At 44.2% G+C, this 26414-nt stretch overlaps 1 protein-coding gene across 1 annotated transcript; it reads left to right on the forward strand.

The window, feature by feature from the left end:
* On the forward strand, positions 1-26414 carry LOC307231277 (neuronal cell adhesion molecule-like; the record flags this gene model as incomplete). The annotated part of the gene is made up of 23 exons (XM_080001906.1): positions 1-75; positions 765-958; positions 1297-1419; positions 2217-2387; positions 3332-3388; positions 4445-4556; positions 5235-5419; positions 5589-5723; positions 6230-6373; positions 6475-6586; positions 7662-7828; positions 8131-8278; positions 8929-9053; positions 9809-9838; positions 11121-11222; positions 11838-12035; positions 12950-13020; positions 13593-13815; positions 14408-14523; positions 14919-15132; positions 22523-22654; positions 22982-23060; positions 26168-26414. Exons 2-23 carry the CDS (start codon positions 823-825, stop codon positions 26412-26414), a joined length of 3027 nt encoding a protein of 1008 aa, XP_079858032.1. The 5' UTR covers positions 1-75; positions 765-822.

Below are 26414 nucleotides of genomic sequence, written 5' to 3' on the forward strand. Positions count from 1 at the left end.
GCCGAAGGATTACATCATCGACCCCCGGGAGAATATTATCATCCACTGTGAGGCCAAGGGGAAGCCCCATCCCAGGTAACGGCCTAGCGCGCGCTCACACAAACTCACACACACACACACACACACACACACACTCACTCATATACTCTAATTGAAAAATAAGGTTTAGGTTGAAAAATACTACAAAGTAAAATTTGTCTCAAAAAACTGTCACAGCGCGATATGACCACACGATCATCTCCCCTCCTTCCTTCCTTCCTTCCCTCCTTTCCTTCCTTTCTTTATTTCTGCCTCCTTTCCGTCTTCCCTCCCTCCCTCCCCCCTTTGCCACATTCCTTCCTTCCTCCCATCCTTCCTCGCTCCCTACCCACCTTCCTCCCTCTCACCCTCCCACCCACCCTTCCTTCCTCTCTCCCTCCCTTTCCTACCTACCTTCCTTCCTCCCTCCTCCCTTTCTCCCTCGCTTCCTACCTTCCTGTCTCTCTCCCTCCCACCCTTCCCACTTTCCCTCCCTCCCTCCCTCCCTTTCCTACCTACCTTCCTTCCTTCCTTCCTTCCCCCCCCCCACCCTTCCTCCCTCCTCCCTTCCTCCCTCGCTTCCTACCTTCCTGTCTCTCTCCTCCCACCCTTCCCGCTTTCTCCTCCCTCCCTCCCTCGCTTCCTCCCTCCCTCCCTTCCCACCTTCCATCCTACATTCCTCACCCAACCTGGTTTTCTGCACCGACATCGTTCATTAAATGACTCCAAACCCGCCGCTCCTCCAGTTTCTCCTGGACGAGGAACGGAACCCACTTTGACATTGACCTGGAGCCCAAGGTCACCATGAGGCCGCACTCCGGCACCCTGGTGGTGGACATCAGCAGGGAGAAGGCGGAGCACTACGAGGGCGTGTACCAGTGCACGGCCAGGAACGACCACGGGACTGCTGTTTCTCACGACATCATCATCCGACAGTCCAGTAAGGCGCCTCAGCCGACGTCGCCGCTGTTCTCTGAGTTCCCCCATTTTGTTCATCGCACTCGTCCTTCCTTTTCATCCTTTCTTTTTTACGATAACAAATAAGTGGATGATGATGGTGATGGTGATGATGATGATGATGCTTGATGATCAATCAATCTATCTATCTATCTATCTATCTATCTATCTATCTATCTATCTGTCTATCTGTCTATCTGTCTCTCTGTCTATCTGTCTCTCTGTCGCTCTGTCTCTCTGTCTGTCTGTCTGTCTATATTGAACCGAGTGTGTTTGTGATGAGGTGACTCACCTGCTCTCCCTCTCTCCACTCTTTCGCAGGGTCCCCCTTGTGGTCGAAGGAGAGAAATGAGCCGATCGTGGTGCAGGAGGGCGTGTCCCTGGTGCTCCAGTGTCGCCCTCCGGCCGGCTTGCCTCCCCCCATCATCTTCTGGATGGCCAACAGTAAGCCCTGAGGAGTTATTCTGTTTGTTGTGATATTGTCTACAGAAATGTGTTGAGTAGTGGTTCCCAACCTGGGGTGCGTGAGCCCCACAGGGGCCAGAGATCCCAGGTGGGGTCCTGAGGGGTCTTGGATTGGACTCTTTTAATTTTGTGGCAGTCAAATATTGGTTAAAAGAAATATCCAATCCACTATAAATACGTTCTAATGTGTTGTATGCCCTAACTCTCTCTATCATGAAAATGGAAACAATTTTGTCAAAAATGACCATGAACCGTTGATAAATTTGTTAAAAAGCGAATGTATTGTGTCTTTTAAATAGGGGGTTCTCAGATTGAATCAGGTTTGATTTAGGGGGCTTCTGTGGTAAAAAAAAAAAATTAAAAGGTTGGGAACCCCTGCTGTAGATTGTATTGGGAAAATCTAACAAAGAATGGGAATTAAAGATAAGATAAGATAATATAGTACTTACAAAACAAGTAATAAACAACTAAATAAAATTTAAAAAAACAGTTACAAGGTAATAAACAACTCAAGAATATGCAGTGTAGTTATTTTCAATGAAATGTAAAATACAATAGTGTATAAAATATAAGATGAGCAAATGATCATATTTAAATATACTATGAATAATAACAATGAGTGCAGCATGTTTAAGATTATCATGTAATAATTGCTATAAAAGTGAACATATTTGGAGGGTGTGGATTGGAGTCCAAACCATAATTTGCAATAGTACTTTATTTTGGGGCGTTCTTTGGCGGTGACGGGCTGGTCTCCTAACCTGGTTATTTTTCAGACTTCCAGAGGCTTCCGCAGAGCAGCCGGGTGTCCCAGGCCCTCAACGGGGACCTGTACTTCTCCAACGTCCTGAGGGAGGATTCCCGAAATGACTACATCTGCCATGCCCGCTTCCCACACACACAGACCATCCAGCAGAAGCAGCCCATCACCGTCAGGGTGCTAAACCGTAAGTCTGTGTGTGTGTGTGTGTGTGTGTGTGTGTGTGTGTGTGTGTGTGTGTGTGTGTATATGTGTGTGTGTGCGTGTGCGCGTGCGCGTGTCTGAGTGTATATGTGTCAGTATGTATGAAGCGAAAACATGTCTAAGAAATGTGTGTGTGTGTGTGACCGTTAGATTCAGGGCATTCCTGTACATACTGTATAACAATGTAGGGTTAAAATAAAAACGGACTCGGATATGATTCAATTCTTATTATTTGCATTTCTGAAAAATCCTAATATCGATACATTCTTTTGGAAGTCAGACAACCATTCAATTTAAATTCCGCCATTGTCACAAATGAACTGAAATATGTATTTTCGGTAATGGTTTTGTGAAATATTTCTGCGTTCTGAACTGTTGGGAGCGATTCTCTCTATGTAAAAATACCTTGATGTAACGATATGGAATCGTATCGTGAGATCGGGTCGTATCGTATCAAAATCGAAGTCCCAGCCCTACCAATATGAGCCCAATGGACGTGCGGTATATCTCGGAGGGAGGTGGAGTTGGAGGTGGAGTTGGCGTTCCACATCTCTGATCCGCAGCCACGCCAGCGGCCGTCGTCACCGGAAGGACTCGGTCTGAGAGTTCATGGGTTTTTAGGCGTAATCTGTGCGACAGCTGTTCATTCTAATGCTCGGGTCAGGCTTTTATACGCAACAACCCCCAACATCAACGACAAAGACGCTTCTCATCCAGTTGCACATGACAAATAACATCCTGATTGTTAACCACCGCTTTTCCAGATGGTAAATTGATATTATATGATTTCAGAGTTATGTGACATCCCGTTTTTGATTTTATTATGATTTTTAGTTCTCCAGATTCTTCTTTTTTTTTTTTTTTTTCTCTGGTGTTGTCATTGATTATTTCAGCCTGTGGCATGTTTGATTTTCTGTTTTGTTTCAGTGGATGCAATCAATGAGACAATGGCAGATTTTTACAATGAGACTGATTTATTTAGTGGTGAGTTTTGGCGCCCCCTAGTGGTCACTCCTCATAAGCCCTGACCCTGCAACTACCCAACAACTACTAACTAGCACCCTGTGTTGTTCCAAACCCCACCCCCTCTGACCCGGTCCTGTCCAATCAGATACCGCTCTGTCAACTAGTAGGCACTTAATTCTCCAACAACGACCATTGCATGATGGTTGTAATTCTGTGTTTAACTGTTTTAACCACTTATACTTGCAAGGCATTGGATGGACAGGGTCCTCAAATGGCCCGAAATTCAAATCTCTCCGTCTTCGCTCCCTATCCACTTCCACACCCCGGCTGCACCTTCCTAATTTTAGAATCTACCTCACTGGTTTGACCCCTTCTGCCACCTTTTCCATTTCCCTGTTGGTTCATTTCTCATCGGTCTTGTTGGACCATCAACCTTTGCCACCGGTGTCTAATCTGATACGGTGCTTCTCAGTGAATCACACGTCATTGTTTAACATTTATTAAAATATATTAACGTTTATTGTCATAATCGTCATCCTCTTCATTCTCACCGCCTTCGTCATACTTTTCCTTTCACTATGATTTGTTATTGTTTTTTGCCAGTTGGTTATTTATTTACTTATTTATTTGTTACATATACTGTATATTATTTACTATCCTCAGTGATAGTGGGTTTACCATTGTAAAACAAGCTATTACCCAATAAGGGAAACTGATCTGCAGAAATTAAAGGTGATTACACACAAAATGCCACAAAAATGCCGTTATTATAGTATATGGATACAGTCTTGAAGTAACACAAAATGTTTCTGTGAAGCAATCGAATGACTGACTGATTCTAGACAACTGAGGAAATGGGTTGAGGCCTGTGATCCTTATGATCTGGACGTGGAATCAGTAAAATTCATTGTAAAGTGTGTGTGTGTGTGTGTGTGTGTGTGTGCGTGTGTGTGCATGTATGTGTATGTGTGTGTGTGTGTGTGTGTGTGTGTGTGTGTGTGTGTGTGTGTGTGTGTGTGTGTGTGTGTGTGTGTGTGTGTGCGTGCGTGTGCGCGCTTGTTTAAAAAAAAACAGAAGCTCCGGTAGACGAACGCAAGCCGACCTTCCTCACCCCGTTGGGTCCGTCCAGCTCCAAGATGGTGCTGAGAGGACAAGTGCTGGTGCTGGAGTGCATCGCCGAGGGACTGTGAGTGATGTGGAATATAATAATAATAATAATAATAATAATAATAACAATAATAATGATAATGACAAAAGCAACATGTTTTGTTTTAATCCTGAATAAATATAAAATCTATCTGAGTGACTTTAGGCACTTTTAATGTAGTTATAACATTATAATAATTTATACCTACTCATTCATTGTCATTGTCATCCATGTCCTTATGATTGTATACATATTTATTTATCTTGTGCAGTATATCCATCAAAATGTATATTCTATATCCGCAGCCACATTGGCAACCATACTGTCACTTAGCCCCAGATATTGCCTTTTAACTGAACTTACCCTTTGCATGGAATGTGTTTTTATATACTCTTATATACTCTCTTTTGATCTTTTTGTTGTATATTTGGCTACTTTTGTTTTGTATTTGTCTTTTTTTTCAAATTTCGCAATTTCTTTTATATATATTTGGCTTTTTATTATTTGGCTATTTATTTGGATTTTTCCCCTTTTTTAAATGTGACTATTTTTGTATATTTGGGGATTTCCGTTGAGTTCATTCTTTTTATGCTAATTGTTTGTAGAACAATGCACCAATCTTTGACAGGACAAATTCCTCATGAAAATGGAACGTGGCCGAATAAACAGATTCCGGTTCTTCCTCCTGACCTCCTCTCCGTTTCCTCCGCCCGGTAGACCCACCCCTGAGGTCTCGTGGACCAAGGTGAGCGGCGAGCTCCCGGCGCTGCGCTCGTCCTTCCTGCACCACCACAAGACGCTGCACATCGTCAACGTGTCTGAGTCGGACGCCGGGGAGTACCGCTGCTCGGCCCTGAACCGGCTGGGCTCGGCCCACCACACCATCAGCGTGGACGTCAAAGGTCGGTCCGTGATGGAGCGCACGTCCGAGCCCACCATCTGCCCACCGGCGCCGTCCCTCCCCTCTGTCTCTCTCTCTCTCTCTCTCTCTCTCGTAATTGATTCATGGCCGGCGCTGTGGGTTGTGTCCAGTGATTAATTCTCCCTCCTCCTGCTCTGGTCCCGTCCCAGCTGCCCCGTACTGGATCGCGGGCCCTCCTCGGAACCTGGTCCTGGCTCCCAGAGAGACGGGGTTCCTGACCTGCAGGGCCAGCGGGACGCCCAAGCCCACCATCACCTGGTCCATGAATGGCATCTCCATCGAGAGTGAGTGACACAAAATTCCAGCCTTTATTCATTTACATCATATCCACGAGTCTAAGATTCTGAGGAGCTGGTCGTGAACTACTTTCTAGTGTTGATCGACTTAATTACTCAAAAGTAAAACGGCACTAAACAACTGGTGTTGTTAGTTTCAGATAACACTTAGTGCAGTCAAGAGTGATGTACAAATTAAAATGGGATTAGTATTAAGTTTTAAGTATTATATGTTTTAATTCACAATTGTACGTAGAATTTCAGACGACACACTTGTGGTTGTAATCAGTTAGTTTAGTTTGATGATAAAATTAAAAATAGAGAGAAGTAAGAGAGAAATAATAATAGTGTAAAAAATAATAATAATGTATAATAATATAATCATATAATAATATATATATATATATATAATATATAATATACATAATAATATAAAAATATAAAATATATATACAAATATCTAAACATTTGAAAAATATATGGAATTAAAAAAATGTTTTCCCCTTAATCCACAGATTCCCCTAAAGACCCCAGCAGGAAGGTGGAGGACGACACCATCATCTTCACCGAGGTGCAGACGGGCTCCAGTGCCGTCTACCAGTGCAACGTCTCCAACCACTATGGCTACCTGCTGTCCAACGCCTTCGTCAACGTCCTCTGTGAGTCCGAAAACACACGTTCCGTTGCTGGCTTCTCCCTCCATATTGATTTGGAGGAGCAGGGAAGCGGTTCGATAATTCCTTCCGTGCCCTCGCTGCAGCTGAACCGCCCAGAGTGCTGACGGAGGCCAACAGAGTTTACCAGGTCATCAGAAACACCCGAGCCATGATGGACTGCTCCTCCTTCGGCTCACCCATCCCCAAAATTACGTGGTGAGTTATATAATCGCAATAATAATATTGAAACAATGTTTATCTATTATTATTAAATAGTAATAATAATAATAATAATAATAATAATAATAATAATAATCCAATTAAAATTAAGTTTCAGCACTACATGCTTGGACACATATTATTATTATTATCATCATCATCATCATCATCATCATCATCATCATCATTATTATTACCACCAGTCCAAGTTCATAACCAGCTTCTTCCTGTAGTACTCTAACAAACGTTATAGTATTAATTAAAATAATTCAGGGTTTATGAGAGGAATGGACCCTCGGGGGCCACCAACTTTTATAACTCTCGGTTGTAAATAGTGATGAAAGGTTTGGCTCTTTTTGGAGATTCAGCTCTTTACGAGTTCTTCACGAGTCCCCAAAAAGATTTTGCACATAACATCCCCATCAGTGACACGATCCCACAGAAGAGCTACTGTAACACAAATGACTGAAAATAAAAGTTAATGCTGCTATGATAGAAAGGTGTCAGAACACACGGTGCATCGCAGCTTGCTGCGTATGGGACCGGTCAGAGTGTCCAAGCTGAGCCCCGTCCACCGCTGAAAGCACCTACAATGGGCATGTGAGCATCAGAACTGGACCACGGAGCAATGGAAGAAGGTGGCCTGGTCTGATGAATCACGTTTTCTTCTCCATCATGTGGATGGGCGGGGTTTGGGTCCGATCTGATGGAGCATCTGTTGGATGTGCTGGAACAACAAGCCTGATCCATGGGGGCCCCACCTGGAAACTTCCAGGACTTAAAGGATCTGCTGCTAACGTCTTGGTGCCAGATACCACAGGACACCTCCAGAGGTCTTGTGGAGTCCATGCCTCCACGGGTCAGAGCTGTTTTGGCCCAATGAGGGGGAGCTACACAATATTAGTGGTGGTTTTAATGCTGTTGGCTGATCGGTGTATATATTTATAAATATCACATATATCAAAAGTCTGAGTCGATTTCTCTATCCTTCAAGAGTGTCAATGTGTCTTAAATGCTGAAGAAGCTCAACCCTCCATCATGGCCGCTCCTCCTCCTCCTCCTCCTCCTCCAGGTTTAAGGACAGCCGCTCCAGCACGCTGGACGGAGAGCCCTACATCTTCCACGACAACGGGACGCTGGAGGTCCACGTGGCCCAGTCGCACTACAGCGGGAAATACACCTGCGTGGCCAGGAACTCCCTGGGAACCTACGAGAACCACGTCTACCTGGAGGTCAAAGGTCAGAGCCACGCCCGTCAATGCGAAAGCACTGGGTCCAATAGGCTGCTGTTCCATCTGTCACCTGCAGGGGTCTCAACCTGTTCCTTGGACCGGGATCCTCGTCTTCAGGTCCCAAGATTCATGCTAGAACAGCAATTAGAGGGCGTTACCAATGGCTTCCCTGTGAATACTGTGTATATACATATGGATGTTTATATATATATATATACACGTACTGTATATATACTGATGTACTGATATTTTATCGATTTATAGATCATTTACGTATATTGAACTCGACTGTATCCCCCTCCCCTCTAGAGCCGACCCGCATCCTGAAGCAGCCTGAGTACATGGTTGTCCAGAGGGGGCGCTCCGCCGTGTTTGAGTGCAAGGTGAAGCACGACCCGTCGCTCATCCCCACCATGACCTGGCTCAAGGACAACGACGAGCTGCCCGACGACGAGAGGTCAGGGGCTCTGTGTAACCATGGCCACAAGCCAGGACAACTTCCTGTGCACACTGGAAAGCAACGCATCCAGCGCGTTGCCAAACTAGCTGAGCTCTATCGAATTTTTTAATCGATTTTTGCTTTGCCCTTTATTGGCGATCTAATGAAAAGAAAGGGCCTGGAACCATTGTGAGGATTATTTGTTTTTGTTATTAGAGAATTATTTGAGAATTGCTCCGAAAAGTTCAAGAAAGATATTGATTGAAAAAAATCATTCACTGAGGAACGCTTAGATGACCCAAAATAGAAGAGTGCAATATGAACATGTGTTTATTAAATAAATTTAGCTTGTTCTAATTTTTTTTAAATTCTTATTCTTATTTGTATTTGTATTATTCTCATTCGTATTATTGATTGCCTTCTCTTAATGTAGCATTTTTCTATTTTCTATTAATCAAGCATTTTGAGTTGCATGTTGTGTATGTAAGGTTATACTAATACCAATAATTATTGTTATTGTTTCTTATTGTTATATTATTATTATTACTTTTATTATAAGTATATATATCTTTTTTTAAATACCACTTCGATTATAAAATACTGGTTAGAAAAGCCTTTATATCCTTGTGTTTGAACTCATTTCCCCATGTCCCACCTCTCCGCTTCAGGTTCCTGGTGGACTCAGACAGCCTGACCATCACGGGCGTGGCCGAGGGCGATGCGGGCGTCTACACCTGCATCATGAACACGTCGCTGGACCAGGACTCGGCCAGCGCCGAGCTCACCGTCGTGGGTACGTCCGCCTCGGAGCAGCCTCATGGCTAATGCCATGCTCTGGGTCCGCCAGAAGCCCGCAACAAGGCTGACTAGAGGTTTAAGGGTGGAAAAAATGGCTAACGTCATTAATAATAATATAATAATTAATAGAGATTCTTAATATGACATGGATATTATTTGTAGGGCTGGGCGATCATGATGTGGGGATATGGTAATATCGTGATATAGTTAATTGTTATCTTAAAGGAGCATCACAATAATATCCACATTACTCATGATTTATTCTCATTTATTTCTCGTGTATAGTCATCCCCAAAATACCATCAAATATACAGATTATGAGATATTCGTCCAAAAATATTTTGTATTACAGTTTATATTATGGTATATTTGATATTATCAATATTGAACAGCCCTAATTATTATCATAAGCTGGTTATGTTCTTTTTGTTTAACTGCTGATGCTTGAAAGCTTAGCGGATGTGAACATGGCTTATTCTGGCTTTGCCCCATAATGAGTTATTTGCATTGAAATCAAACTTCCAAGACAACAACAAAATATTTAGTCTTCATGTTTCCCGACGTGGGGGGAAAAGGGTTCCGCTGCTTTTCGAGGGTTTAAGCTCCAACACCTCGCCGAAATATCATGTCGGCCGATATTTTGTGGATACATGATGAATATGGTCTCGTCTAGCAAAGCCGGAAAACGTTTTTTCTTCTTTCTGTGGCAAAATAAATGATTTTTTTAAACCTCCCACTTCGCTCCTGCAGAGGCCACACCCACTCCTGCTGTGATATACGGTAAAACGTCGGCACCGAGCACGCAGACCAGTCCTGTGCCTGTATATTATATTATATTATTTTATATGAAATTATATTATATTATATTATATTATATAAAATTATATTATGATATATTATATTATATTATATTTTGTTATGTTATGTTCTGTTATGTTATGTTATGTTATGTTATGTTAACATTTTATTATCCTGCCTGTCCAGATCTGTGTTGTGCAGCATGCTGTGGCATGACGATGTGTTCTCCATTTCCTTTGGTGGTGCTTGTGATGGTTATTAGGATCAACGGCTACACAATCTATTTGTTTATTGTTTTGAATGTACGCCTCAGTTACGTTTGTGATATTTTAATAGTGTGTTTGTTTATTATATTTTTTCTGCGCATTGTGGTTTCCCGCCGTTTCAAGGTCCATTCGTTTGCTTGTTTTGCACCAGTGACCCCAATGACGTTATTTTTATTTTTTATTTTTTCGGAATCGAAAGGTGTTCTGCGTTCATGACATCTTGGAGATATAATTGGATATATTTTGGATTTTACACACATACTCTGCTCCACTTTATCATTACAACTCCTCAGAATGATTGGTCCATTTAGCGTCAGTTTACCGTGTCTAGTGAGCCACAAAACCCCATTTCACGCAGACTGACGATCTGAGAAAAATGAGGTCGTAACTGATTCCAATATTAAAATGGTGTTTAAATAACTTCACACTGCAGCAGGACGCACGCACGTCTTTATTTACTCTTTGATCCTCCTCCTCCCATATGTGTATGTTGTGTGAACTGAATTTAGTCCCCGTTCTGGGACTGGTTCTGGTTCTGGTTCTGGTTCTGGCCATGGTTCCAGTCCTTATTCTATTTCTGGTCCAACTTATGGTTCTAGTTGTGGTCTTTGTTCTGGTTCTGGATCTGGTTCCGGTCCTAGTCCTGGTTCTGATTCTGGTCTCAGATCTTGTTCTGGTCCTGGTCATGGTTCTGGTTCTGGTTCCTGCCCCCGTTCTGGTCCTGGTTCTAGTTACGGCCATGGTTCCAGTCCTGATTCTAGTTTTGGTCCCAGTTCTGATTGTAGTTCTGGTATTCGTTCTGGTTCTGGGTTTGATTCCACTCCTAGTCCCGGTTCTGATTCTGGTGCCATTTCTGATTCTGATTCTGGTCCTGGCCATGGTTCGTGTTCTCGTCCTGGTCCTGGTCCTAGTTCTGGCCGGTTCTGGTCCTGGGTTTAATTCTAATCCTGATCCTGGTTATGGTTTTAATGGTCTCTGTGTGTGTTCTGTTCCCTCAGAGCGTCCAGAACCGCCCACCGACCTGGAGCTCACGGACCAGAAGGAGAGGAGTGTCCAGCTCACCTGGACGCCTGGGGACGAGAACAACAGCCCCATTCAGAGTGAGTGAGTGAGTGAGTGAGTGAGTGAGTGAGTGAGTGAGTGAGTGAGTGAGTGAGTGAGTGAGTGAGTGTGTGTGTGTGTTTGTGTGTGTGTGTGTGTGTGTGTGTGTGTGTGTGTGTGAGAAATACCTGGATGGCTTTAAAAATCACTTAAAGGATGCTTTTTAATCCTCACAATATGTCATGACATCCACAGTGGGGGTAGTGAGGGTCCAGTTCGTCCTGCAAGCCTTAAAATATCCGTGCAATGTTTCCCATCCAGCAAAATGCATCCTGAAGTCAACGTAGAACCTACAGGATAGAAATGTTATAAATAAATGTTTATTTCTTATTTAACCAAAAAGGCCCTTTGAGGTGAAGGAGGTATTTCATGGTCAGATAGGTGTGTATTAAATGGGTTTTAATCGAAAGGTGTCTGGCTTTTTGTCATTTTTTTCTGGTGTAAACGTTATATGTAAACCAAATAACAACAACAACAAAAAAAAATTGTTTTAATACAATGACACAACAATTAAAACTCGACAAAAATACAGGAAAACGCTGATATCTGCAACCGCCTTCACGTCATGAACGTGTTTTATTCTTTTAATTTTTTTTTTGGGGGGGATGTTACAGAGTTCCTGGTCCAGTACGAGGACTCCCTGCACCACCGCGGCCACTGGCACAACCTGACGGAGGTCCCCGGCACCAGGACCACCGTGCACCTCCAGCTGTCCCCCTACGTGCACTACACCTTCCGGGTGCTGGCGCTCAACGCCGTGGGCTTCAGCCGCCCCAGCCTCCCCTCCAGGATGTACAAGACCAAACCCGCAGGTGAGGGGACAGGGAGGGAGGGTGTTTTTATGGGGGGAGGTTAAGGGACCTCCTGGTGGGATCAGGGTTACAGATCAGCCTCATTGATATTCGATATATTCTCTGTATTATTCTCTCTCGCGTGGGTCACGATGGGGACTCGGTAAAAAGATGGAAACGGAGGATAACATTTATTTAAAGGCATCAAAGACTTCAAAAGCTTCATCCGCTGCACATTGTCAGGAGGCATTTTAATAACTTCAAAATAGCTTTTTAATAATATATACAAAATGCAGAGCGAGAATGTTTGACAGTTCCCCTCAGTCGGAATTCAAAAAACGAAAAATATTATTATAGTTACAAACATACAAATGATTCAGAAATAATATTAGAAATAATATTTTTCATATTATAATATATAATAAAATGTAATAATAATAAAATACAATAAAATAAATTATTATATGAAATAATATTACTGAATTAATTAGTAATTCATTTTTATGAAATCCTTAAAAATAATACTTCCCCATGTTCTTCTAATTTGAACGATTCTGCTTTTATTTGTTTTACTTAAACATATATAAATATCCCATCCCTGTTCAACCCTAACCTATTTCCTCATTACCCTGAAATCCTAAAACCCTGCCACTTCGCAGCTATTTTTCCCTGTTGGTTTTTGCTAAATATCATTCCTCAGCCCATAATATATTTACACATCACAGTATAGTATACTCACATCACTCTATCCCTGGAAAATACAGTAAGGTCTTAAGATGTCTCCTTTTAATTCGAGGAACCTGAGGTGTTGATTGTGTGCCTTTTATTTCTGATTCTCAAATGGAATGCACCACAGGATTATGAATTGATTATGGATTATGAAATGAATAAGAATATAAACTTTTTTTTTTTTTTTCCCCACGATGGGTTTTCAGCTCCGGATGAAAACCCGACGGGAGTGAAGGGACAAGGAACCGAGCACGACAACCTGGTCATCTCTTGGAAGGTAGGGAGAAAAAAAGGCTTTTAATCACAACTTTTACCCTTGATACAGGGGCAACTCAGAATATAATTTAAAACAAATCATCTATGAGTAAATCATTTCTATATTCTATATAATAACAAGCAAACACTTACCCTTTTGATGTATCTTGTGCATAGAAAACATTCTGTATATTCGGTATAGTGTATATATATATATATATATAGTGTTGTGTATATTTTATATATATAACATTTTGCTGCGGACCCCTTGCAGTTCCTTCGGGGACCCCTAGGGAACCCACGGACAGCAGTCTGGGAACCTATGTAAACAATATCTCTCTGCCTCATAAACTTGCTTTAGACCAGTGTTTATTTTCGATAAAAATATATAAAGGCTGATAGACAAAACAATACAATGCAATACCATACAGTACAATACAATTCAGTACAACACAATACAATTCAATTCAATACAATACAATACATTACAATACAATACAATACAATACAATTAAATTCATTACCTGCAGAAGGAAAAATAATATATATCAATAACCAATCAATGACCCCACCTCCACCTCCCGTGCGGCGCAGCCCCTGACGGCGCTGCAGGCCAACGGGCCCCAGCTGCAATACAAGGTGATGTGGCGGCAGAAGGAGGCGGAGGAGTGGACCTTCGTGGTGGTGTCCAACGTGTCCCGCTTCGTGGTGCTCACCACCCCCACCTTCACCCCCTACGAGGTGAAGGTGCAGGCGCTCAACGAGTTGGGCAGCGGGCCCGAGCCGGCCACCGTCCGCGGGCACTCGGGGGAGGACCGTGAGTGACCCCTCTGATGGCGTTAGACGTAGAAGTGCAACCAGAGATGGAGCTGAGCTGCATGAATATAGAACTGATGGTGCTTTCCTGATGTCCATCGTTTATGTTTAGGTTTCATTTTTCTGGCTTGATATTAACTTTATTTTCTTGCACGTTTTGTCGGCTTATTGCACATTCTTCTTTGTTTTTTTTTCCCCACTTTTTTTATTGACATTTATCGTTTATCATTAGTTTTATTATATATTTCCATATTTTATCACTTGTTGTTCACTTTTAGACTTGTTTTTTGTTTTCTGACACATTTTTCCATCTCTGGGTTAATTTTGAGGTGTGTTATTGTTTGTTGCATTTTTCCTTTTCCTATTTTTTTATTCAATGCCTTTATTGTCATTGCCTACGTTTGGATGTGAGCTGCTGTCACACCGCAATTTCCCTCCCTCCCTTCCCTCTATCCATCTATCACTTTCTCTCTCTGTCTGTCTGTCTCTCTATCTATCTATCTATCTATCTATCTATCTATCTATCTATCTATCTATCTATCTATCTATCTATCTATCTATCTATCTATCTATCTATCCATCCATCCATCCAGTTCCGGTGGAGGCTCCAGACAGCGTGCAGGTCAAGGTCCTTAACAGCACCCTGGCTGAGGTGCACTGGGACCCCGTTCCCCTCAAGTCGATTCGGGGGCGTCTCCAGGGATACAAGGTAATGATATATATATTTTTTGCTTATATTTTTGCTGTCTCGTATATATATAAATATTTTCCGATTTTACTATTATTATTATTATTATTATTATTATTATTATCATTATTATTATCATTATTATATTTCTTTTTTTATGATTTACTTTCTCCCTAATTTATTTTGCACAGCCTTTGGAGTTTGCCCTTTCGTCGTTTAAATATTAATATAAAAATAAATAAAGAATCTTGAATGAATGAATTTCGAAACATATCTGCACACACACACACATGCACACATGCAACATATCTGCACACACACACATGCACACATGCATACACAGATATAACTAAACACACACACGCCGCTCCCTTTATTGTCCAAAAAAGTCCTGAACCTCCGTCTCGCTCCACCAGGTTTACTACTGGAGGGAGCGCAGCCTCCACGAGCACCACCAGCACCACACGCACCACATGCAGAAGCAGATCCTGACGTTCAGTGAGAACCACACCCAGGGCGTCCTGCCCGGCCTCACGCCCTTCAGCCTCTACGCCTGCACCGTCAGGGTGTTCAACGGGCGGGGCGAGGGGCCCCCCAGCACCAAGCAGCACTTCAAGACCCCTGAGGGAGGTGGGGCCGCTATCTGTTATTGTTTTTATTTTAATGTTGACTGTTATTCATTATTTTTCCTCATAATTTCTTTCTTTCTTTCTTTCTTTCTTTCTTTTACCCTTTTTTTCTTTCTCTTTTTTAAATTTTCTTTTATTTTCTTTTGAATTTTTCCATCTTTTATTTAAATCTTTATTTCATTGGTCCTTCAGGAGGAAGTGGAGAGGTCACAATGTTTTCTTTCTTTTCGTGCCTTTTAAAAAAAAAAAAATCATATCTTCTTTCTTTGCGTCTTTCTCCAGACTTCAGATTTCATAAATCTAAATTATGAATCTTCTTCTCAATTTCTTTCTCTTCTTTCTTCCTCTCTCTTTTTGCTTTGGATTTCAACATTATCATCACACTGCAGAATTTTAGACGTCATCACTGTCATCTTTCGATCTGTCGTCTTTCGGTTTTCCAAATACAATATACTGTATATCCATGAAATATATATTCTGATGTTCCCGTATATTTATATAGGCAAGGCAAGTGTATATTGCAATTCAATATATTGCATAAAAGTTACAGTGCAGTGCAACAAATGAATCAAAGAAACCTTGTTTTTACTCTTTGTTAACAATTATTTCGCCTATTCCCAGAATAGCCTTTTACCTTGTTGAGGCGATGTCCGAGCCCCGGAGAACCCGTCTGGACGCCTCTCAGTTTCCTGATATCGCTGTTTTCAGATCACACCGTGATAACACAGTGCACGCAAAGCCACTAGCATTCACATTTCAACAACGAGACGATTCAAAGTGCTTTAAATAAAACGTCAGAAGCGTCAAGACAAGGTGCAAAAAGAAAGGCATTTTCAAAGCAAGAGTGATTATAAAGTCGAGAAATGGAACGCATAAAATCGACTCATCGAAGTGACAGTGCCGTGGTTGGTTTATTGACTGGACCGTGTCCGACCCGCCTCCCTCCAGTTCCCGGCGTTCCGTCTTTCCTGAGAGTGTCCGACCCGAGCCTGGACTCCCTGAGGCTGGAGTGGGGCGCGCCGCACGACCGCAACGGCCACCTCACCGGCTACGCCCTGCGATACCAGACAGGTAAGGTCCCTCGCGGCCCGGCAGCTGTGCCATGTCAGCCGGTCACCCCTCCCCGAAATGAGTCCAGACTCGTCTTCTTCGATGTCGTTCGTAGTTTCGCGTTGCTCCCTTTTTTTTTTTTTTTTCAAATTCCCACAATCACCCGCCCAAGATGGAAAATAACTCATCACAGAGTAGATTTTAACCTAGAAAACAGCACAAATTAATCAAATCACCTTCTCTCACCCCCCACCAAAATCACTCAACCCCCACCCCCTCATTAACTTCCACCTCTACCTCCGCCCGCCACCCCCGCTGTCTTCCCGTTTTTGTTCTGCACCATTTCCCACCTCCACCTTTATCTCGCCCCATTGGCCCATTTTGTTCCTCTGGCCCCACTTGGGCTACCCCCTACTCCTCCATCCCCGAACCCCCGCTCCCTGTTTAACTACTCCTTCCTGCCTCCACCTCCACCGGCCACCCCCGTCTTCCCGTTTCATCTCGCACCAATTCCCCAACTTCAAAAAATGACGAAACCCACCCTTTTCTCGCCCCATCGCTCCATTTTGCCCCATTCTTCCGCCTTGGCCTCCATCGCTGAACCACCTTCTACCTCCACCTCCACCCGCCACCCCCTGTCTTCCCCAATTCGTCTCGCATCATTTCCCATTTCCCACTTTCAAATTCCGAACACTTTTGGGCCCAATCGCTTCATTTTTCCCCATTTCTCCCCTCTGGCCCCCTCTGGTTTCCCCCTACTCCTCCATCCCTGAACCCCCACTCCCTCATTAACTACACCTTCTGCCTCCACCTCCATCTGCTACCCCCTATTTTCCCCAAATCATCTCACACCATTTCCCACTTCCAACGTCCGGACCCCACCCGTTCTCCCGTCCGATCGCTCCATTTTTTCCCCCTCTGGCCCCACTTGTGTTTCCCCCTACTCCTCCATCCCTGAACCCCCACTCCCTCATTAACTACACCTCCTACACCCCTGTCTCACACCATTTCCCATTTCCCAACTTCCCGAAATCCCGCCTTTTTCTCGCCCCGTCGCTCCATTTTGCCCCATGCCCCCCCTCCCACCCCACCCCCGGGTTCCCCCCTACTTCTCCAGTCAATAGCTCCAACGAGCTGGGCCCCGTGGAGGAGCTGGCGCTTCCCGCCAACAAGACCTGGACCACGTTGTTCAACCTCAAGCACGGCACGCGCTACAAGTTTTATTTGAGCGCCCAAACGGTGCGGGGAGCCGGGCCGGCCAACTCTCTGGAGGCCGTCACCGTCGTGGACGAAGGTACGTCCTCGCAAAAGATAAATGCACGGGAGGTTTTTCTTATGAGAGGGAGAGCGTTGACACGTTGGTGTTGCTGGGGTGCAGGGTTTCAGGGAAGGTGCGGTCCAGCGCCCTCACCTTTTTTGGAATTGTTGTTTGTGTCGCGGGGATGTTCCCACCTGCACAGTCCGCTGTGTCAGTGTCTTCCATGTTGACGTCATTAGACCGCCGATTGATCACTCTAAGCCGTTGCAATTAAGTCAGTCAATGATTAATCTACGGTATTTTTTCCCATATTGTGGTATATGCCGGTGGTTCTCAACATGGGGTCCAGGGACCCCCCAGAGTCAGTCATTCGAGAGGTTCCAGGGGGTCCCCTGCGAAATGATTAAAAGTTAAAATTCACCTTTATTTCATTTATGTCAGCACCATTGTGTATTGTCTGTTTGGATCCTAGTTCCACTGTTTTCCCCCCAAATATGGTATCGTCACGTATGGAAGATTGGATTTAATCAATTTTAACAATAAAGATCTTATCATTCGGGGTCTGGGGTTTATGCTGATAAAATTGAGGTTCCGTGATATGAAACGGAGGTTGAGAACCACTGGTATAAGGCATGTTATCATAGGTCATCATTTTACCTTTATACCATATCTATATACTGTATGTGTAAACATTACTATTAAAGTTTATTGACTCCAGCAAAATTTGGTCAGAACACCAAGGAATCCTACAAGCTGGAAATAAACGTTAAATAGAGACTCAAAAGTAGAAAAACGATCCATTGTAAATCCACGGGTTGTATTTGGTGCACCTGAACTGTCGTATCTTTAAAATCATTAGCCTTAGCATTTAAGTTTATATCATGGACTGAAATCCAAAATCCCCCCCAAAAAAAGTAAAATGGAACTCTGAGCCCATGGTTGGCCCCTTTTTGTTCAGAAAGTACAAAAGATCAGTACTCAAATAATTTCCCACTTGTTTCTGTGATCCGCAGAATGCGTATTATCATCGGAAAGTAATGACTTGTGACTCTTAAGTCATTGGACGGGAAAAAGTCGTCGCGAAGAAAATCGCTTTTCTCTATTTTATATTTTAAAATCTTGCAAAAATCCGACAATTTTACCGAAAAAGGAACACAGAAAAGTCATTGAATCTAAAATTGGAAGTAACATTTAAATTGCAAGCTCGAAAAAAACACCACAAAATCCTAGTGGATCCTTACCGTAAAGAAAATCAACAAGCCATCGTTTTCAAGCGACCCATGTAAATGAAGGCGTGTTTGTATGGGGTGAGCTCAGTAATTCCACTCAGGGCCGTTCCGTGTCTCTCCCTCTTTCTCTCCACAAGCTCCGCCGCCGCAGGGGGAGGTAGATGAGGACGCAGGTACCGGCGGCGGCAGAAAGCTCCTTTTTGTTCACGTGCACCTTCAGACCTTAAGTTTAGAGCAGCACCGCGAGCATGCAATGCCGTTTCCTCCCAAAACCTCCCCACGCCCCCACCCCACCCCACCCCACCCCAGCCCGAGCTGCCCCGCCATAAGGAACCCTGCGATGCACCGATGAAATGAAGTCAAAGTGTGAAGTGTTTTAGTGTCTCTTTTATGTGGCGTGATGAGGCTTTATTGGGGTCGGATTTTAATGTAACTTTGATGCCATTCCGCTCCCTGTCCTCCCCAACCTGCATGGCATGGGATTTTATGTTTTTTGCTTGGCATCCCAGCGGCTGCATTGGTTCTGCACTGGTTCTGTGTGTAACCACTTAAGTGTCTGCTGTATTCCTGCCTGTGGCATGTGTGTGTGCGTGCTCGCGTGGGTGCGTGCGTGTGCGTGCGTGTGGATGCGCTGTGGTCCTCACCCTTCTCCGTGTTGTTCCAGGGAAAATCCAACCCTCCCACCCCATTGCACGGTCTCCACCACGACACCCCCGCCCAAAGGGTACAGACACCGCTGCGAACCTAGAGTTTAGAAGCTTTGCTTTCGGTTTTTAGAAACATTTAGGGTTAGGTTTGTTCACGACTTGGCCTACGCTCTGGATTTCCACACTTGGCTTGTGCGAAAAAAGGAGAATATCCACTTGTCCTGGGCAGAGGTTCCCAAACTGGTGTCCGGGGGGCGCTGAGGGAATTGCAGGGGGTCCACTACAAAATTGTATATATATATATATATATATATATACATACATATATTATTATTATTATTTATTTTATTTTTTTTTATGTAATAATAGTTCATTAAATAAAAGATTGAATAAAATTGTGAAATATATTTACTCAACTAATATTATAACACAAATTATGTTATGATTCAAACTTTTTGTCAGCAAGGTTCACGTTGAATATTTATTTTTCGGGGATGGGTTATTGGGGTGAGGGGGTCTTCACCCAGAGCTTCGTTTATGCCAATGGGGGTCTTGTCGTATAAACGTTTGGGAACCCATGTTCCATGGAACACAAACAAGCCAGAAACATTTCAGAATTTTTGGAACACATACAGCACATTATGGTGCACTTTATAAAATCATGTTGGAGCGGCATCTGACCAAGGCAAACTCTGGAACTTGGTGTTAAGGACTCAGTATGAGCATGATTGGTCTAATGCCGTTTTATTTTCAATGTTCTACAAATGCTGAAATGATCATATGGAACAGATATTGTAGTTTTTGAAAGAAAAAAATATCCTACCTACACTAGCTTTAAGCAGAGGCCCTGGAGACGACCTCATACATACATTGTTGTTTTATTTTCATGGTAGAGCTTCAGATTGAGCCGTGCTGTTGTTGTCTTCTCTCTTCTGTGTTCAGCGCCGCCGGTGACTCCATCTTTCGGGAATGTTAACTATTCCATGGGCAAGGACGGGGCCCTGATCAGTTGGGAGTACTGGGGCCCCGAGAGAGAGGTTTATGTAGAATACGTAGAACAAAACAGTAAGACTTTGCTTTCTACTTCATTTATGCATATTTACATGTGAATAGGTGGAAAGAGACTCCTACTGTGAGATTGGCCTGTGCAGGTGTCCGGCAGATAATAAACCAGACTCTTCTTAATTGGAGCACTAATCACCAAACCGGGTTATTGGCTCCACTCGGGTGCATTTGCCACAAACAGCTGCCGTGAACCTGCAACAGACAAATGGAAGCGGCACAATTCTTCTGGCGCCAGTTGATTGGGTTTTGATTGAAACATCCACCTGCAGTGGAAGACCAAAAAAACAACATTTTGTAGTAGGGTTCTCTCACACCTACTGTTCATGTGATGGAAGCAGGAATGACCTGCTAGTATTGTAGATTTAGATAACATTTTCACGTATTCAACCTTGTTTTCATCATCCGAACACATTTCATTGTGAAGTCACATCCTTAGCCTCGGAACCCGAGAGCCCTAGAGGGTCAGGGTCACCACATTTAAATCCATCCGTAGATCTAGACCAGGGGTGTCAAACTGATACCAGGTCGTGGGCCGGACTCGTTGAAATGCGACTTCCGGTCAGGACCATTGCAGCCCACTCGGATGCTCTATCGGGAAAATACATTTAGAATCAAGAAAATTAAATTCCAGGTTTGTTGGATTTTAAGAATTTTGTTTCATTTTATGAACGAGATGGGCTCTCAACTAAACTGCAATTTAATTCATGCTAATTGCACACATATAGATAATAACGTATAATCTATGCGAGTATTGTCATGTTTAGGAAAATATTATTCCTTATATTTTATTATATTATTATTATTATTATTATTATTATTATTATTATTATTATTAATAATAATAATAATAATAATAATAATAATAATAATAATAATAACAACAACAACAACAACAACAACAACAGCAATAATAATAATAATAATAATAATATTATTATTATTATTTTTATTGTTATTATATTAGTATTATTTAAACAAAAATCTCCCCACATCATTGGACCAGATAGGACCTCTGTGCACGCCAAATCTGACCCATGGGCCATATCTTTGGCACCCCTGAACTGAGGTTGTTTTTTCGTTCCATAATCATGAACTACTCCAAAAAAAAATCCTTTGTCATAACCTTTGGTGTAAACAGCTTCGGCCGCAGTGTAATTCCACGGCAGTCGCTGTTGTTTCAGCCCAAATAAAATGAAATTGGCCATCAGCATCCCTGCATGTCCACCGTGCATGTCCACCGTTTCAAAGCTGAAGTTCAAGTCTCCCCGAAACGTGCGTCCCGCAGGTGAAGGAGAGGACGAGTGGCAGAAAGAGTTTGTGAACGGCTCTCAGAGCGTTGTGCTGAGGCACTTGAAGGAGGGACGCTCGTACCGGGTTCGCGTGGTGGCCGAGGGTCCCCCCGACCGGCCGCCGCACCGCTCCCCGGAGCGGATTGTCACCGTCCCAGGTGAGGACGGTCCCTTGGCCCGGCCCGGCCGGGTCCTGATTCTGCCGCGACCCCCCCCCCCATCTCCCCCCCTGTGGTTTTGTGTCTTAGGCCGTGGCGTTTTTCGGTTCTCTAAGTCTGTGACCGGGCAGAGTGAATTTCACGGATTTCACGGATCGGCTGCGGCCGCTCTGGAATTCCCGTGTTCCAGGCACCTTCTGTAGCGCCGTGGCCCCGGAGTGCACGCAGAGCTCACGCTTCCCGTCACGTTCCGCGTAGTCGGGTTTCAACCTCATAGCGGTTAGCGCCGTAGATTCACAAATTCACTGAGAACACGTGTCATGGATAATATTCCCATTTAGATGGATTTCCTTAATATAGCACCTATACGACTTCACTTCTTAACCTCTCAGTGTGTATATCTGTGTGTGTGCGTGTGTGTATTTGTCTGTCCGAGAGGTTTGCACTTCCTAATTAAAATAACGCTAATAACTAATCTATGCATCAAGGCTCTCGATGCATAGTTTGTTTAACACCCTGATCTAATTCAAGCATGGTCGTCCTGAACCTCCCTAACACGGTGACCACCTTCCTCTTGAACTACAAGCTCCGCTGGCCGACTAAACCAAAGCTAAACCCCGTTGGACGGCGAATCCTGAAGCCGCGGTCTTGACCGTTCCCCCTTCCGGCTTTGACGTGTCCTCTCCCTCCCTCAGCCGTGGCGAGCCGGCAGGTGGACATCGCCACGCAGGGCTGGTTCATCGGCCTCATGTGCGCCATCGCCCTGCTCATCCTCGTCCTCCTCATCATCTGCTTCATCCAGAGGAACAAGGGGGGGAAGTACCCTGGTGAGTGTGTGTGGGCGGGGCGTATGCGCGCGTGTGTGTGTGTGTGCGTGTGTCTGTGTGTGTGTGTGTGTGTGTGTGTGTGTGTGTGTGTGTGTGTGCGCGCGAGCGTGCGTGTGTGTGTGTGTGTGGCAGCAAGTACCGCAAGTAGGCAGTTAAAATGGAAAAAATGTGAGGGGAAGCCAAAATGTCCTCACTCAAAGGGTTAAAAACTCACACTGGTCATCAGAAGTATACCAATACACACACACACACACACACACACACACACACACACATATACACACGCCTCCTCCCTCACTCATTTGTCCTGGTTTCTCCCCGCTGCAGTGAAGGAAAAGGAGGACGCTCACACGGACCCAGAGTTCCAGCCCATGAAGGACGAGGACTGTACTTTTGGGGAATACAGGTGAGAGAGAGAGCGTCCATTTTGCCATCCCTCCGGACGCCGCCGGGCCTTCGCGGCTCTGCCGAAAAACCACCTCTTCTTCTTCCTCTTCCTCTTCCTCTTCCTCCTAGCAGGGTCGGAGCTCCTAACCCCTACCGCTACCCCCCTTCCCCCCCAACCCCCACCTAACACTGACCTCTAACACTGGCGCAGAGCATCCCAGCTGCTGCAGGAAGAAGCCAAACCCTCCCAGCTCCCACCACCGTAAAGCACAAGAGTCTTCTCGTTTTTTTTTTCGGGTGGGGGGAGGGGGGTTTGGGCGTGAAATTGAGTTGATGTGTACCTGATCGCGCGATGTGGGTTCATTAGATGAGCAAGACCCTTCAGGTTCTAAGGAATGTTGTGGGAGAATTTGAATTCGGGGGCGATTTGGGGGAAGGTTTTTATTATTATTATTTATTTCTTGTCAGTAATATAAGCTTAACTCATTAATATTTACAGCGTTCTAAGCTCACCCAAAGTATCAGACCATACCACTAATAAGCACAGTGTAGAGGATTTTGCTTCATTTGATCAGTGGATTTATTATTCAGTACATAACAAGCCCTAATCTTTTAAAAAAACACATTTTGACTATCACACCGTCAAACTAACGGCGTTCATTCAACTATGCTGCTTCTCCAAACGCACGCAGAATATAAAAAAGAACAAAAAACATATGCACTTTACTTATATAGAGCTGATGTTTTGAACATTTTCATTTCTACATGTGAATTACGAACATGTTCTTTCTTTTATATTTGGTATTGCGTTTTGTATAATATATACATAGATATATGGATGTGATGGATTTGATGCATATTGAAACATAATATCTGACATGTGATATGCATGGTGTGGAAAATGTGGTTTAAAAAAATCTTTGCTGTATGCAATAATGTGCCCCAACAAAATCATAACTATATAAATATATATAAATACATATATATATATATATATATATATATATGTATATTTTTAAAATATTTCAATATAAACGGATCCAGTTTTGGCATGTTTGAGGTTTAGCACATGTTTGAGTGACAAACAGACGAGAGACAGAACCCTAACTCCGTTGGACGTCGAGTCATAACATAGAAGACACTAAATCACAAGGCGATGGGCTGAGATACTACAGTGCCTTTGTGAGATATATATATATATATATATATATATATATATATATATATATATATATATATATATATATAGACATAAATTATATATGAAATTCATGCCATTTCCTCAAGGTTAAGTGAAAGCTTACGTCAATAAAGGCACGTTCCACCTCTGGTGAGCTGTGGTTGTTTGGCCGTGGGAGGGAGCGTTAATGCTCCTGCACCGAAGATGTAGAGCCGCTTGAACTGACGAACACACCCTCTTCAAGCACGACGGGTCCTGTACGCGGACAGACCCTGACCCGGAGGCAAGGCAGACAGATGAAGTGAGACACGGGGGAGGGGGGCATCCTTGTGTCTCCATAGAACCAGGACCGGGACGCCTTATGATCTTCTGCGAAAAAATTTAATCTGAATCTCTTTCTGTTCCTCCGGCGCTCTGTGTGTGGGAGGATGTACGTTTGACTCAGGGAAGGTAAGGGTGGGCATGGGCGTGTGTGTGTGTCCGTGTGTGTGTGTGTGTGTGTGTGTGTGTGTGTGTGTGTGTGTGTGTGTGTGTGTGTGTCTGTCTGTGTGTGTCGGCGGGGTAGGTGAGGCGCGGTGAGCTCAAGGCGTTGTGAGGAAGCGTCCGAGGTAGATGAGGAAACGTCTCGCCGTTCTTCCATCCCGGGCGCCTTCACCGTCCTCATCCGAGTATTTAGCCAGATCACGAGGCCTCCATAATTATGGCGTGCAGTTCATATTTTCATTCATTTAACCTCATGGACATCCTCTGTGGATGTACTGTGTGAAGAGCTTATCTTTTGGGATCGCTCCTCAATACGCAGGGGATAACGTGCAGCCAGCCGGTAATTATCACAATGACCGCCTGGCTGCACGTCATCCTGCTTATTACACGGCTGCTGTCTAAATTAATGAATAGATTGACACGGAATGCTGGTTTGAAAGGTTTCACCCCGCAAACAAATTTTAAATAAATCATCCCGACATGCGACCAACCTGTTTACTGTTCTTAATGTTAAATTTGACATTTACAGTGAAGGCGAAATGGGGATTTTGACACCGATTCGTCTTTTCCGAGTCTTAAAACTGTAGTTTCCCGCTGGCGTCACTAGATGCCGCCATGTAGGCGGACGACGGCGCCCATCATTAGCAGATCAGCGACCGCCGATTCCCACCACCGACCAATCAGAATCACGCATTCCACCGAGCCGTGTAGTGAAAATATCAGCACGTCTACGTGGGCGCCAAGGAACCTGCAGCGTCATCTTTGCGGCGGCCTCACGATCGAAGGCGGATCCATCCTGTTTCATTGACGTTGGGCTCGTTGTGCGTTGACTAACAGGTGTTGAAAGAAATCTTTCTTTGCAGATTTCTTCATTCATTTTTTTTTTTACCCCCCCCCCCGCAATTGTTTGATTGTCATGCTTGCTTCTGTCCGGGGCGGGGTGGGTGCGTTCCGAAACCTGGCTCTTCATGTCTTATTCACACCATCGCCGTGGATTCTTTCAGTTTCTCATCGCAACCTTATTGTCCACTGGGGAGGAAATGCTTTTGTCAACCACCTCATGTTTGGGTTTCGGCGGGGGGGGGGGGGGGCGGAATGTGACTGAACAGAATGTGATTTGCTTGAACCGTGCTCCCCTCCTGCCCGGTGGAAACCGACTAACCATTCGCAGCTGCCATTTTTTAGTCATGGAGCAATGCAAATTCTAACCCGAATCCTGCTTCTCGTCTAATCAGCGGCGTCGGGGAGTTCCACTTTAGCAGAACACGCTGTTTTTTTTGTTTTTTTTTTAACACACACACACACACACACACACACTTTTTTTTTGGCTATTTCACCAATGCTTTCTACCTGTAAGATTGGCCGCCGGGTGCTCCATCTAAAAAAAGGGAAACTAATGTCCTTGCTGCATCTGTCACGTCTCCATTCCACCTGTAACGCCTGCATGTGATTCTCTCCTCCAGCGACAATGAGGACCATAAACCGTTAAAGGGGAGCCGCACGCCGTCTAGCGCCACGGTAAAGAGGGACGGCAGTGACGACAGTTTAGTTGACTACGGGGAAGGCGGCGACGGACAGTTCAACGAGGACGGATCTTTTATCGGACAGTATAGCGGGAAGAGCGCCGGCAGGGACACGGCCGAGGGCCACGAGAGCTCCGAGGCGCCGTCCCCCGTTAACGCCATGAACTCCCTGCACTCCTTTGTGTGA

This window comes from Zeus faber (assembly GCF_960531495.2).
Source record: "Zeus faber genome assembly, chromosome: 6".
NCBI classification, from domain to species: domain Eukaryota; kingdom Metazoa; phylum Chordata; class Actinopteri; order Zeiformes; family Zeidae; genus Zeus; species Zeus faber.